The sequence below is a fragment of the Ranitomeya variabilis genome, chromosome 2 (assembly GCF_051348905.1).
Source record: "Ranitomeya variabilis isolate aRanVar5 chromosome 2, aRanVar5.hap1, whole genome shotgun sequence".
In the NCBI taxonomy this organism is placed as follows: domain Eukaryota; kingdom Metazoa; phylum Chordata; class Amphibia; order Anura; family Dendrobatidae; genus Ranitomeya; species Ranitomeya variabilis.
The window spans coordinates 140,373,542-140,387,526 of record NC_135233.1 but is presented as its reverse complement, the minus strand read 5'-3'; the positions used below and the strand labels follow the sequence as shown (position 1 = coordinate 140,387,526).

General features: G+C 40.8%; 1 protein-coding gene across 5 annotated transcripts in view; it reads left to right on the top strand.

Annotated features, from left to right (window-relative positions):
* UTRN (utrophin) overlaps positions 1 to 13,985 on the top strand; it is an 846,507-nt gene that overhangs the window by 529,620 nt on the left and 302,902 nt on the right. For all 5 annotated transcript variants that reach the window (XM_077283030.1, XM_077283029.1, XM_077283032.1 and 2 more), the window contains one exon: positions 1,225 to 1,381. In XM_077283030.1, the coding sequence (XP_077139145.1) occupies positions 1,225 to 1,381 (157 nt within the window). The remainder of the gene's footprint in view (positions 1 to 1,224; positions 1,382 to 13,985) is intronic.

Below are 13,985 nucleotides of genomic sequence, written 5' to 3'. Positions count from 1 at the left end.
CCTTCCGTTGATCCTCCTGCTCCGGTGTTGGTTGAGGGGGAGTTGGAGTATGTGGTGGAGAAGATTTTGGATTCTCGTATTTCGAGACGGAAGCTTCAGTACCTGGTTAAATGGAAGGGTTATGGTCAGGAGGATAATTCCTGGGTTGTTGCCTCCGATGTCTACGCTGCCGATTTGGTTTGTGCCTTTCATTTGGCTCGTCCTGATCGGCCTGGGGGCTCTGGTGAGGGTTCGGTGACCCCTCCTCAAGGGGGGGGGTACTGTTGTGAATTCCGTTCTCGGGCTCCCTCCTGTGGTCGCGAATGGTACTTTGGTGAGTTTGGTCCTTGGACACCCTCTGGTGGCTTTGAGTGGAATTGCTGATCTTTGAGGTTGGCTTTCTCAGCTGCCCTTGCTTATTGCTTCTGCTGGCTTCCCTATTTAACTCTGCTCAGGTCGTTAGTTCATGCCAGCTGTCAATGTCTCAGTACTGGTTCAGACCTCTCTTGGATTTCTCAGATGACCTGTCTACTCCAGCAGAAGCTAAGTCCCTGCTAGTTCATTTGCTGTTCATTGGTTTTGAATATATTTCTCAGTACATGCTATGTTTCTAGTCCAGCCTGCTATTATGATATTTCCTTGCTAGCTGGAAGCTCTGGGGGTGCAGAGCTGCACCTCCACACCGTGAGTCGGTGTGGGGGTCTTTTTGCACACTCTGCGTGGTTTTTGCAGTTTTTAATACTGACCGCATAGTTCCCTTTCCTATCCTCTGTCTATCTAGAGAAGATTCGGCCTCCTTTGCTAAAATCTGTTTCATTCCTGTGTTTGTCACTTCCCTCTTAGCTCACAGTCAATATTTGTGGGGGGCTACCTTTACTTTGGGGAATTTCTCTGAGGCAAGGTAGGCTGTTATTTCTATCTTTAGGGGTAGTTAGCTCTTAGGCTGTGAAGAGGCGTCTAGGGAGAGTTAGGCACGCTCCACGGCTATTTCTAGTGTGTGTGATAGGATTAGGGATTGCGGTCAGTAGAGTTACCACCTCCTCAGAGCTTGTCCCAGGTTTTCTGTTTTAACCATCAGGTCATTTCAGGTGCTCCTAACCACCAGGTCCATAACAGGGTGGAGGGGAGAGGAGCTGCTCAATCCCTTCAAAGAAGTTTCTTATGTTTTTTCTTCTCATTCAGACTAATAAATCTACATTATGCTGCCTTGATGTTTTTGACCTTTTTTTATTTGCTCTTCTGCAGAACACATTTGGAAGCAAGTGCAGATAAGTGGAACCGTTTGCTAAAATCCCTAGAAGAACTCATCTGTTGGTTAGATATCAGAGATGAGGAGCTGAAGAAACAAATGCCCGTGGGAGGAGATGTTCCTACTGTCCAGCAGCAGTATGATTTTTGTAAGGTAGGTGAAAGACATGCGTGATGATATATCATGGTATTACTAATCAATGCTCCACTTCACCAAGTATTTAGACTGAAGTTACCCATTCTTCTCCACCTTAGACCACATTCATAAATCCGTGTGACACGTCTCAGTTGTGTCTGTTTTTTTTCTCAAACAGCACACTGAACGGTTTCATTAAGACCACGTTCACATGATGAGTATTTGATCAGTATTTTCCATGAGTATTTATAAGCCAAAACAAGAGGAAACGTATAGTAGAAACACGTCACCACTTCTGTATTTATCACCCACTCCTGGGTTTGGCTTACAAATACTAATGTAAAATACTGACTAAATACTGAGCGTGTGACCGTGGCCTAATTCATGCATATGTACATCAGTTTTAAAAACAGATCCATGTCTCCGTTCCTTGAAACTCTAAGTATGTCCTATTCTCATCTGTTTTGCGGATCAGACTTGGCCATTAAAGTCTATGGTGATGTGTAAAAAACAGATGAAACACAGAAGACTTTGTACTTCGGAGTTCCATCCAAGTTTCATTCATTTTCATCTGATCCATTGTGAAGAGTCAATGAATAAAAAAAGTTTAGACAGTCTACCTTCTTCAGTCAAAAGAACAGATGAGAAAAAAAGGGTTGAACCTGGATTCAATTAGGAGGAGACCTGAGAAAAAAATCATTACGTTTACAGAATTAAAAAAATCACAACATGCACCTATTTCTCATGACAATGGCCTATACAAGATCAACAAGGATGCAAATCACATGCATAGCATCCGACTTTTCACTGATACATTGCAATCATTAACTAACGAAGCTGAATTTGATCTTGTACTTGTTAAAATTTGAAGTACACTGATGTCACACGTAAAAAATGGACACATGCAGTATGGCACACTGATGACGATATGGATGCAAATCATCTGAGTTGTCTGGATAAGGTCAGACTATTTTTTATACTCTTGTCTAACACTAGCCTTACCAAAAGTAACTGAAAACCTTACAATGATTGGTCCCTGTAGACTCATGGCCATGTTTGGTGAGACATACGAGATAAATTATGTTTCTTACTTCTGATGAGTTTTGTCCAATACCATATTCAGAATGTGGTACTGTGCATGAGAATTTATTCTACTATCTTTCTAACTACATTGTTGGTCACATATGTGCACTTACACTTCCATAGACCCATAGGGGCCACTTCAACAAAGATGGGTCTAGCTGGCAATGCTAGGACAGTTGAAGGGGGACAAAATTGAAGGCCTTTTTGGATGGGATTTGCCATCAATATCAAACACTCTGAAAGGGAATCTCTCAGCAGGTTTTTGCTATTGTATGTAATCTGAGGACAGCATGAGGTGGGGAACAATGCACAGAATTCATTGATGTGTCACTTATCAGGCAGTGTGCTGTTGCTTTCATACAATGAAGGATTTATCACTCGGAGATTCTCATTGCGGTGACGAACTGGCTCGCACTTGCTAGTCGGACTCCACCTCCTCCTGTGATAAGCAGCGCACTGTCAATAGAATATGTAAATACAGAGTCTGCTGTGGGCGGAGTTGGCTTTCTCAGCTCTCCTGCATGTTAATGCTAAAAACTGTGTGTCATAACCGCTGCAGCTAGTAAAGTAATTGATACATAGCTGGAATCAGGGTCTCTTTGCCTACATCATGCTGCACTCAAATAAGGTAGCAAAAACCTGCTGACAATTTCCCTTGTGAATGATACCGAGTGAGCTGTAATGCCAGGCAATGATTCCCACCCTCCCGTCTGCTATTTAGCAGTGGTATAATGAACAGCAGCCACACAGATCTGCTAATAGTTCCAAAAGAACCCTTGGGGTGTTTCAGGTATAGACTCTGAAGTAAAGCCCACATGGCCAGTTATAACCCATCGTGCTTTGTGAAGGTCGGTGATGCTTAATCTAGTTGTGCATAAAGTTCACTTTTGCTTTTTATCTGTTTTTTAATAAGCATTTCCTGTAGTCATTTCTATGGATTTTCTTAGTTTGTCTGAGCCGTTCATCTTTAGTAAATGCCGCAGACATTCTAATTTAGATCACTCTCTAAGCATCCAGTCTACCACTGCTATAAAATTGATTTTCTGGCAAACATATTTGCTAGGGTTACAACTTCTAGTTCTTACATTTACAGAATTACGTGAATCACAAGAGAAAACAACATCAGTTTGAATAGGGACGGTGAGAGTTCAATCGGAGGAGTTAACTAAATCTTGATTAAATTGGCTCTGCACTTTTTGTCCCCAGCCATATAAAATCTCATTATGTGTGTGAATTACTACCCTGCAAATAACAACAAACACCGGCTAAAGTATCATTATTATTAATAATAATGTCATTGTGGTTTTATTAATTTTTTGGTCATATTTTGTCTTCTGGAATAATATTTTGTAGCTCTATAGTTTTATTAAATGCCTGTTAGACTCCAGCTGTGGAATTATATTGTCTATCACCTTCAAAGTATTTTACATGCACTATACCGTGATGTCAGTACACTGCCTGAGAAAATTACTTAATTTGTATGCAAATAATCTAGAGAAGTAGCGCTATGATCAACATCAGGTTGGTTGGACAGTTTTCCTACAATGACTCCCTCTACCCTGTACAGCTGGTGAAAGACATATTGAACGTGTCACCACTTTTCTTAGTAAATATATTTCTAAAGCTGCTATTGATATGAAATTCTCACCAGATGTGGAAACAACCCATCCAATCCACACAGCCACAGTGTTTGTGTGGAAGAAAGACCCAAAAATCACACCTGAGCAATGCATGCGACTAGTTTCTCCATACAGGAGTTGTCGTGAAGCTTCATCTTCAACAAAGACTTTTGTATGAAGTATTAAATGCATTTCAGTAAGTGTTTTCATTACGTTTTCCTTGTGTCATTTCTCATTATTACACACAACTTAATTTATGGACACCTATAGTTTGATTTCTTTGCCTCTGTGGATTGAATGTGTTGTTACCGACATCTGGTGGGAATTTCATGCCAGTAGCACCTTTAGAAATACATTTACTTAGAATATTGGTGACGTGTTCAATACTTATTTCACCCTCTGTATGTATTCTGCTTCATTGGAAATCATATTTAACACCTTAATATGTACATGACGTGATTACGAGGTTGACCGTATATGGAGGGAGTTCAGGAGCTGACTTCCTCCTCACACGGCAGATGCCGGTTATGATAAATAGCTAGCATCTATCTCTGTCACGGCCAGAGATGAGCCCCGGCTATGGCTGCTAACCACTTAAACATTGCTGAAAATCTCTAACAGTGACATTTATATGGAATGTGCAGCGCTGCTCATAATTTACAAGCTCCTAATGTGTGACGCCAATAGGTTACTATAGCATCTGGGGGCCTGCTGAAGGACCTCGTCACTGCCATCTTGGTTCTCCTTTGAAGCTCAGCTATATCTGGGCTTCAAACAAGACGAAGGTTTACACTATATACTGCAATACTGTGTTATAGTATAAGCGATCAGACGATCGCAGGTTCAGGTCCTATAAGGCTATGAACCCACAATGACCTTTTGGTGAGTTTTTGATGTTGCTGATTTTCTGCACCATTTCTGCACCTACTAAGTAAATTAGGTTACTATTCATTGTGTTTTGAGTGGATTTTTTTCACATATTTTTATCGCGTTTTTGATGCTACGTTCTTTGTCTTTTTTTTGGTAAGTTATGTTTCAAACAAATCTGCTTTGTTTTTGATACTTCCTGGTATTTGGCTTTGACAAAACTTTATTGATACAGTTATGTGCGGATTACATGTGCTTTTGATTTGTGACCAGCAAAAGGGTAACAGTTTGTCAGTTTTGGTTTTCAGACTCCATGTCTCACCATCCACTATTGTTTCAAACGTGAGACTACCATGATTTTATAGACCATCATCTTGGCTGTCTCATGCTAAATAGTTGCAAGTCAAATTTATGTATATGATTAGTTATGTGAATTCTTGTCATGTCACTGCATTGTTACTGTTTTGCTCCTAAAAATCTAAATTTTATTTTTTATGATTTTGTCTGTATTTTGCAAATCCACCTTTTGTTTTTCAACACTGGCTAAATCCTTCTGGGCATTCTCTCGGTCAGATTCAAACATGTCTTGACCGAAATCTGATCCCATGTCTCTTCGGCTAGGTTCACATTGCGTTAATGGCAGTCCGCTGACGGAATCCGTTTCATAGCGGCACTAACGCTATGTAACATATCCGTTAGCGCACCCATTGACTGCCATTATGTAGCGCATCGCAACGCATGTCATAATTGGCTCTATCTGCGCTAGCGGGTGACGGACCCGAAACGCTGCAGACTGCGTCCGAGGGTCCGTCACAGAATGACGGAACATCGCTATTGCATACCGATTATGACATGCGTTAGCGATGCGCTACATAATGGCAGTCAATGGGTGCGCTAACGTATCCGTTACATAGCGTTAGTACCGCGTTAGTGCCGCTATGAAACGGATTCCGTCAGCGGACTGCAATTAACGCAATGTGAACCTAGCCTACTCTTCCCCAAACTTGGTGCATACTGGTGGACTCATTGTAGGTATACACTTTTTTCTTCAACTCTACCTACACGAGTTTGATTATGTTGAGGTCCTGGGACTGTGGGGGATAATCCAGCACCTCTACTTCATTGTCATTGAACCATTTATTTGCCAACGTATGTCTGGAAGTTGTCCTGATGAAATGTCCTTTTCATACTCATAGTACTCACGTTTACAAAGTAACTTATCTTGTAGGATACGCACATATAGCTCAGCATAGCTTATGTAAAATGTATTTTGAAAGTTATGTGCTCCATTTAAAGGGGTTATCCAGGACTATTTTATGTTTTTTTCCATCAGATCGGTATCAGGCACAACTGGCAAGTAGTTAGCCACTACCTGCCAGTAAGTTCTTAGGCTAATAAGAGAAAAATAAAATAGTCTCGGGTAACTTCCAATATATTGGAATACATATACTGTGGGGAAGAGAAAGTCATTGTAGGAAACAAAGTGGTCCAACCTGGTGGTGTCCACACAACTACTCCTCTAGATAGCATTTGGTATGACCATTACACCCTTTTATTCATCCTTTGCTGCTGTTGCAGTGACTTTGGAGACCCATGGATGCAAAAGTTTGGAAAACCACTCACTTGAAGCCCTGCCTCTAGGTTTTATAGGGAACTTTCATATTTTAAAAAATACAAATGGCAGATATTATGGTAAAATTGATTAATTATCTTATATTCACCCATTAAATCCTTCTGCTGTAGTTCTGGATGTCTTGCTGACTTGTCCTGCAGTGATGACTTGTCTATCATGCACATGTGACTGCTGCAGCCAATCACTGGTCTTAGCAGTGATACTCACACGTACATATTGAGCAAGGTGAAAGCATTGATTGGCTGCAATGGACTGGACAAGTCAACAAGGCCAGTTGGACCACCAGAGCAGCGATTCTGGAGCGGCATGTAATTTACCAGATTAGTTTACTTTCTATTTTACCAAAATCTGTGCCTTTACTCATTTTTTTAAAGATGTTAAACTATGCCCTTATTCTCTTTGGGTTTTTTCCAAACCATCAGTAACATGCTCAGTGCTTATCACGATGGCTGGCTTACCTTGAAGCTTTAGTGCCCAAAACAAAATCGGTAACAGGGCTTCTACATGCTATGTCTTTTTTATGTGGCAAAGGGGTCTTTGGGCTTCTTTTTGCAGCCCAGTTATGACAGCTAGCGGGAAAAACGACGCCCCAGTCTCACATATACTTGTAGTCAACCCTGGGTACATTTTAACAGAAAATATATCAGCAGATCTCCAAAAATACATCTGAAATGCATTTGCTGTAATTCAGCAACCTTCTCCTATAATAAGGATGTGTGAGTCTTTTGTAGCGATCGTACATTTCGTCTTCGTAACTTTTCCTTTATGCTTTGTGTTTAACATTTCCAGCTACGGCTGAAAACACTGGTTCAACATTCTCGCTTGTCGCTTCCACAATAAAGCTGTTTTATGTTTGTGCAGTCAAGTCCCTGATGGTACATAACTGAAAGACCATTGCCTGAGCCTTATACATCTCTTTTTACGTGGGAAGATGGTTTTAGCAGTGAACCAACTAAAGATTTATGCAAACAAATAATTTCCTTAAATGTAACATACGGAGCATATTAAATTAGCACAGCTGAGTTATTATCTGGCCCGGCAAACATTATCCTAGGCATTGTTCTGGCAAGTCAGCGCATACATCATTTGCTTTTTATCCATATCTATTCGTTGCTGCTTTTTCACTTTTTTTTACTTTTTTCCAATAATTTTTTGTAATCCAAATTAACTTTTTAGAGATATGTGGCGATGTGTAACACGGGTTCACACAATATGTATGATTTATAAGCCAATGCAAAGTTAAAATTAAAAAAAGAGGACAAGAAAAAACAAGTGGGTATAAGTAACATAGTAAATTCAGTTTCCATAAAATGTATTTCTAGGTACCCGATGGATCTCATTATAAGTTATTATCATCTGTCAGGCTCTGGTTGTCAGAACAGAAGTCACAATGCAAGTGTGAACTTAGATTTACTCACAGCACGGTTATCAAGAGGTTTTTATATTTTATGGTGGAAAAACGTAAATCATTATCTATTAAAGGGAACCTGTCACCCCCCTGGCGTTTTAAACTAAAAGAGCCACCTTGTGCAGCACTAATGCTGCATTCTGTGAAGGCGGCTCTTTTATTTGGGGTCCCTTCCAACGCTGCAATATTAGTTTTTTTAATTAGCCCGCCATACCTGTAGTCTGTCCGGGGGGCATGCCTTTTCCCCCCAGACACAAATGCCTTCCAGCCATCACTCAGCCCCTCCGGGCGCCGCATCCTCTGCCTTCATTAACGTCCCCGGCGCCTGCGCTGTAAGTTCCCATCATGTGATGGGAGTCGAAGGGCAGCGCAAACTGCCCGAAAAAGGAACTTACAGTGCAGGCGCCGGGGGCGTTAATGAAGGCAGAGGAGGCGGTGCCCGGCACACGGAGGAACTGAGGGATGGCTGGGAGGCGTTTGTGTCAGGGGGGAAAAGATGTGCCCCTCGGACAGACTACAGGTATGGCGGGCTAATTAAAAAAAACAACAAATATTACAGCGTTGAAAGGGACCCCAAATAAAAGAGCCACCTTCACAGAATGCAGCACTAGTGTTGCACAAGGTGGTTCTTTTAGTTAAAAACCCCAGGGGGGGATGAAAGGTTCCCTTTAATAATGTTTTCAACTTCCTTATATACAGTGGAGTTCACTGCTTTTTGTCCCCTTATAATTCAGAAATCCAGGACTTGTTTCCCGGAGCTAATAAACACCTGTGTCATTAAAAATAAAAGGTATTTTTTCAGAAAAACACCACATCGTTTTCAGGCAGATTCCTCAATAAACGTTACACATAATGAACATATGCACAGCAATGACAAAATGACTTGCTGTGCTTATGTTCTGTCTTTTGTAACTTCTTTTCACCGCCTTCAGACTTTAGAAACCTGGAAGCGGCTAATAAAGGAAGTGACCTGACCGCTTGGAAGTTGTCACTATTTTATATATAGAATTTAAAAAATAAAAAGCAAAGAAGCCGCAAAAAGAACAAAGAAGATGCTTCAGGAAATAAACACCAGCATTTTCCTAAAAAGCCTTCTGCTCCAAAAGCTATGCCGGTATGCCTGCATCTATAAGACGCCGTGTACACCTACCCTTATGCCGTTTTTTACATAAAACTAGAAAGTGATAAATATAATGGAAGTCGTTATAATTTTTGCTGGCAATGCCTCTGGCTTTGGTTTGATTAAAAACTGCATTGACGCATTTTTCAGAAAACTGTGTGTGAAACCACCCGTACGATGTCTAGCTAGCAGAGGACTACCTATACTGGTGCATTGCAGTAGGACCCTCATTTGTGTTCGCAGGGTGCAAGGAGATAAAGGAGACATGTCAGCTGCTCCATGCTGCCTGAAACCTTCCATCTATCTATGTTTTACTCTAAAACTGCAGCATTTCAGTGAGAAACATAGTTGAAAGTATAGCTGGGATTAAGGTTACTAGTTCAAGAGGCAGGTCCCCACCGACCGCTCCCTGCCCGCCCAGCTCCCCACCGACCGCTCCCTGCCCGCCCAGCTCATCTGTCAGGAAACTGTTTTGGCATTTTGAAATTTGGGCATTTTTCCTGATCACTTTTTCAACATTTTGCCCACATATGTATTTTTTTAGTATCTTCCCAGCGTTTTGGGACGCCTTTTGAACTGGAATTTTCCAGTCATTTTAACTCTATTCAACAATGAAGACACCATTAGCGGTTTTCAAGGAAAGATGCCGACAAAACACTCAAAAATAAGGCTTTCTGTCGGCTTGTTTTGTTAGTATGGAGCGTATTCCAAGCGGATCATGTCTGGAGAATAGGTAGATTACTTCTCTTAATCACTTGGTGTTTTTGGAATCCTGAAGTGGTTAAAAGATGCATAAAAGCCTGAACCTAGGAACAAGTCATTTTTACATAGAAATGTATATGTTAATTCCTTTGAGTGTTGCCGCTTTGTCGGGCAGGTTTCAGATCGGGTCTGACAACGACATTGGCCCGGATTTATCATTGCTGTTTCTTCAGCAACATACAAACTCCTTGCAGATGTTGTTGTCTTTGGTGGGATTTGAACCCAAGACCCCAACACTGTAAAGCCACCGTGCCACTCAGGCTATATGGTCTGAGGGCAGAATGAGGTGGGATTAAAACATAAATTTCAATGATGTTTCTCTTATCAGGCTGTGTCCTGTTGTTTATTTAGAGTGAAGGTTTTTATCACCAGGACATTATCATTGCGGTGACAAGCTGGCATGCCAACCCTGTCAAACCATGCCCCCTACTGTGATAAGCTGATCCCTGCAATGGGCTATGTACATAGAGAGCCTGGTGTGGGCGGGGTTAGCTTTCTCAGCTCTGCTTCATGCTAAATCTAAGAACCCTGATTATATCACAACTACTGCACCTAGTAATCTAAGTGGTACATTGTTGGATTCAGTGTCTCTTATCCTATATCATGCTGCTGTCAGATGATATAGCAAAAACCTAATGACAGATTCCCTTTAATATTGGGGGAAAATAGTTTTTGAATATCACAAAAATGTTAGGAAAGTAATAACCCGTTTGTGTGTAACTGAGCCAAATTGGTTTTATCAATTTCTTGATTATTTTAGTCTATTAAGAGAATATTCTGGCTCAAGTACAATATTGGGGCATAGAAGGTTTATGACAGGTTTAAATAGACTGCTCATCACTGCTCGGTAATGGGATTTAATCAATGCATGGAGTGTGTTCTCCTATATAAAATAATTAGAGCAAATTGTCTTTTATGAATGATAATCGCAGTCATGGACTTTTACATAATTTATTTTTTTAAATATGCCTTCAAATTATTTAGCAATCTGAGTAATTTTATGCAAAACTCTTCTGTTAGTTTTTAAAAGAATATTCGCTTAAATATAACCTTAACTTTGACCGATAAATTAATGTTTTGTGAACAAGGACGTTATCATGTTCTCAAAAACTTGAAAGACAAAAAATAAAAAAATGTATGAATAAAAAATATCAGTATAAATATCTGCATGGCAAGATGCTTTTTGTCTTTTTTTTTTTTTGCAACATCAGCTAACCACCAGTTATACAAAACAGAACCAAAAAGATCTGCTGATCCTTGTGTTCAATTTTAATTAGAGGTTATCTTAATAAAAGTAAGGCTGGGACTACAGGGCGACTCTGGCCGCAACATGCGATATGGTCAGCGTTCTCCAGGTATCTCCTGCTGCACCACAATCTTGACTTGCAGGACTGCTATTTCCAATAGACAGATTTAGGGTTCAAGTCCTCTTTCTCAGTGAAAAGGCAATTTGCATATTTAATTTCCCAGAGGGCTATACATGGCTTTCAAGTCTCCTCACTTTGACATGCCAGGCCTATCATTCTCCAGTGTAGTAATGCAGTTATATATCAGGTGCAGTGATTCCTCAGCTTCACTTTCTGCTTGTATGCACTGTCCTGGACACACAACTGTCTGCAGCTAGGATCCTCATATATCGGAGCTATGGCCGCTCCCCTACCTGCTCCCTCAGCTTCTCCAGGACAACTCGCTGTGTAAAATGTCTCCTTCTACCCTGCTAAGCCCAGATCCAGGTCATGTGGTTTAACCATGTGGCCTTATGGCCATATGTGGAAAGCAGACAGAACCGATTCATTATCCTATAACCTCCTAATGACAGAACTTAAATACATCACTTTGTGCATATATATAACACTTCTGTGTACTGAACTCATGTACATTGTCTGCAAAGGAATCATTAGCACAGTGCAAACATAATAAGGTAGCTGCCAGCTCTGCTAAGTCTTAACGACACATACACTACAACTTTGGGGCACTACACATGTATTTTGTGGAATTTTTCATTTGACTGTCCTGATAAAAGAGCTTTCAGTACCCAGTGTATAGTGCAATCAGCCTGCACTGCATAGAATTTTCTCTAGTAGACAAATGTCTGATTTACTGTCTGCAGTCAATTGAAGAAAGCACATTAGATACGAACAGTAAATGTAGTGAACTGCTTGGGCTTGAAAATCTCAATATATGCCACTGTATGGTGTCCATTGAAAAAAACATCATTCTGACATCAATATATCCACAGAGAATCATCAAACAGTATACAACGTAATGACAACCCTGTTTACGTATGATAAATCCCTCAAAGGTGCTTCGACCCCCTGACGAAGGACAAAGGTCCGAAACGCGCGTCGGGGTGCGTTTTATAGGACGTGGCGACCCTGAAAGGTAATACTCAGGATATATTCCCTTGTTTACACACTCTCTTTTTTTGATAGCACTCTGCACTTTATTTGAATCCTGGTATATGATTGTTTTGGTTACACTAAAATGTGTTGAGGCACAAGGCACTTTGGCCCATATATAAAACACACTCTTTGTGTATTTAGGACCTATATATTTTTTTGCACAGTTGCACTTTTTTTACTTGCACCTTTGAGGGATTTATCATACGTAAACAGGGTTGTCATTACGTTATATACTGGAGCATATCAGTTGGCTCCTAGTCCTATTATGCGCACGTATGCTTGATTAATATTGTTGCCAGTTTTATATAATAAACGCATTTTATAATTTATTCCCTGTTTGATGTTTCTCTGTGGATCTATTGTCTGGTTGTTTGGGCTGTTCTACTTGTTGGATAGTACTCACCCATTGTTTCACAGAGCACTGGTACCACGTTTTATGGTTTTATACACATATATGCACACATATACACTCACCGGCCACTTTATTAGGTACACCTGTCCAACTTCTTGTTAACACTTAATTTCTAATCAGCCAATCACATGGCGGCAACTCAGTGCATTTAGGCATGTAGACATGGTCAAGACAATCTCCTGCAGTTCAAACCGAGCATCAGTATGGGGAAGAAAGGTGATTTGACTGCCTTTGAACGTGGCATGGTTGTTGGTGCCAGAAGGGCTGGTCTGAGTATTTCAGAAACTGCTGATCTACTGGGATTTTCACGCACAACCATCTCTAGGGTTTACAGAGAATGGTCCGAAAAAGAAAAAAAATCCAGTGAGCGGCAGTTCTGTGGGCGGAAATGCCTTGTTGATGCCAGAGGTCAGAGGAGAATGGGCAGACTGGTTCGAGCTGATAGAAAGGCAACAGTGACTCAGATCGCCACCCGTTACAACCAAGGTAGGCCTAAGAGCATCTCTGAACGCACAGTGCGTCGAACTTTGAGGCAGATGGGCTACAGCAGCAGAAGACCACACCGGGTACCACTCCTTTCAGCTAAGAACAGGAAACTGAGGCTACAATTTGTACAAGCTCATCGAAATTGGACAGTAGAAGATTGGAAAAACGTTGCTTGGTCTGATGAGTCTCGATTTCTGCTGCGACATTCGGATGGTAGGGTCAGAATTTGGCGTAAACAACATGAAAGCATGGATCCATCCTGCCTTGTATGGAGCATCCTTGGGATGTGCAGCTGACAAATCTGCGGCAACTGTGTGATGCCATCATGTCAATATGGACCAAAATCTCTGAGGAATGCTTCCAGCACCTTGTTGAATCTATGCCACGAAGAATTGAGGCAGTTCTGAAGGCAAAAGGGGGTCCAACCCGTTACTAGCATGGTGTACCTAATAAAGTGGCCGGTGAGTGTATATGTGTGTATATGTATATATATAATATATATATTTTATTGTTGTATATTTTATTAGGGTCATTTGCAGTGTATCTGTGATTTTAATACAATATGACATCAATATAGTAGATATCATCTTTGCCGTGACTTTTTTCCATCACATTGACAATCAGATTTATCGCCGTTCTTTCAAAACCCATAATTCAAATAATATGTTCTATGTTTTCATCTGTACGTTGTTGAAGTGAGTTTAAAGCATACACAAACGTAAAGGTCCCTAAACATTAGATTAAAGATGACCTATCCACCAATTATGTCAGGATTGACTGACCATGTAATGTTTAAGGGGACTCTGCCACTATATGGATTGGGCACCCCA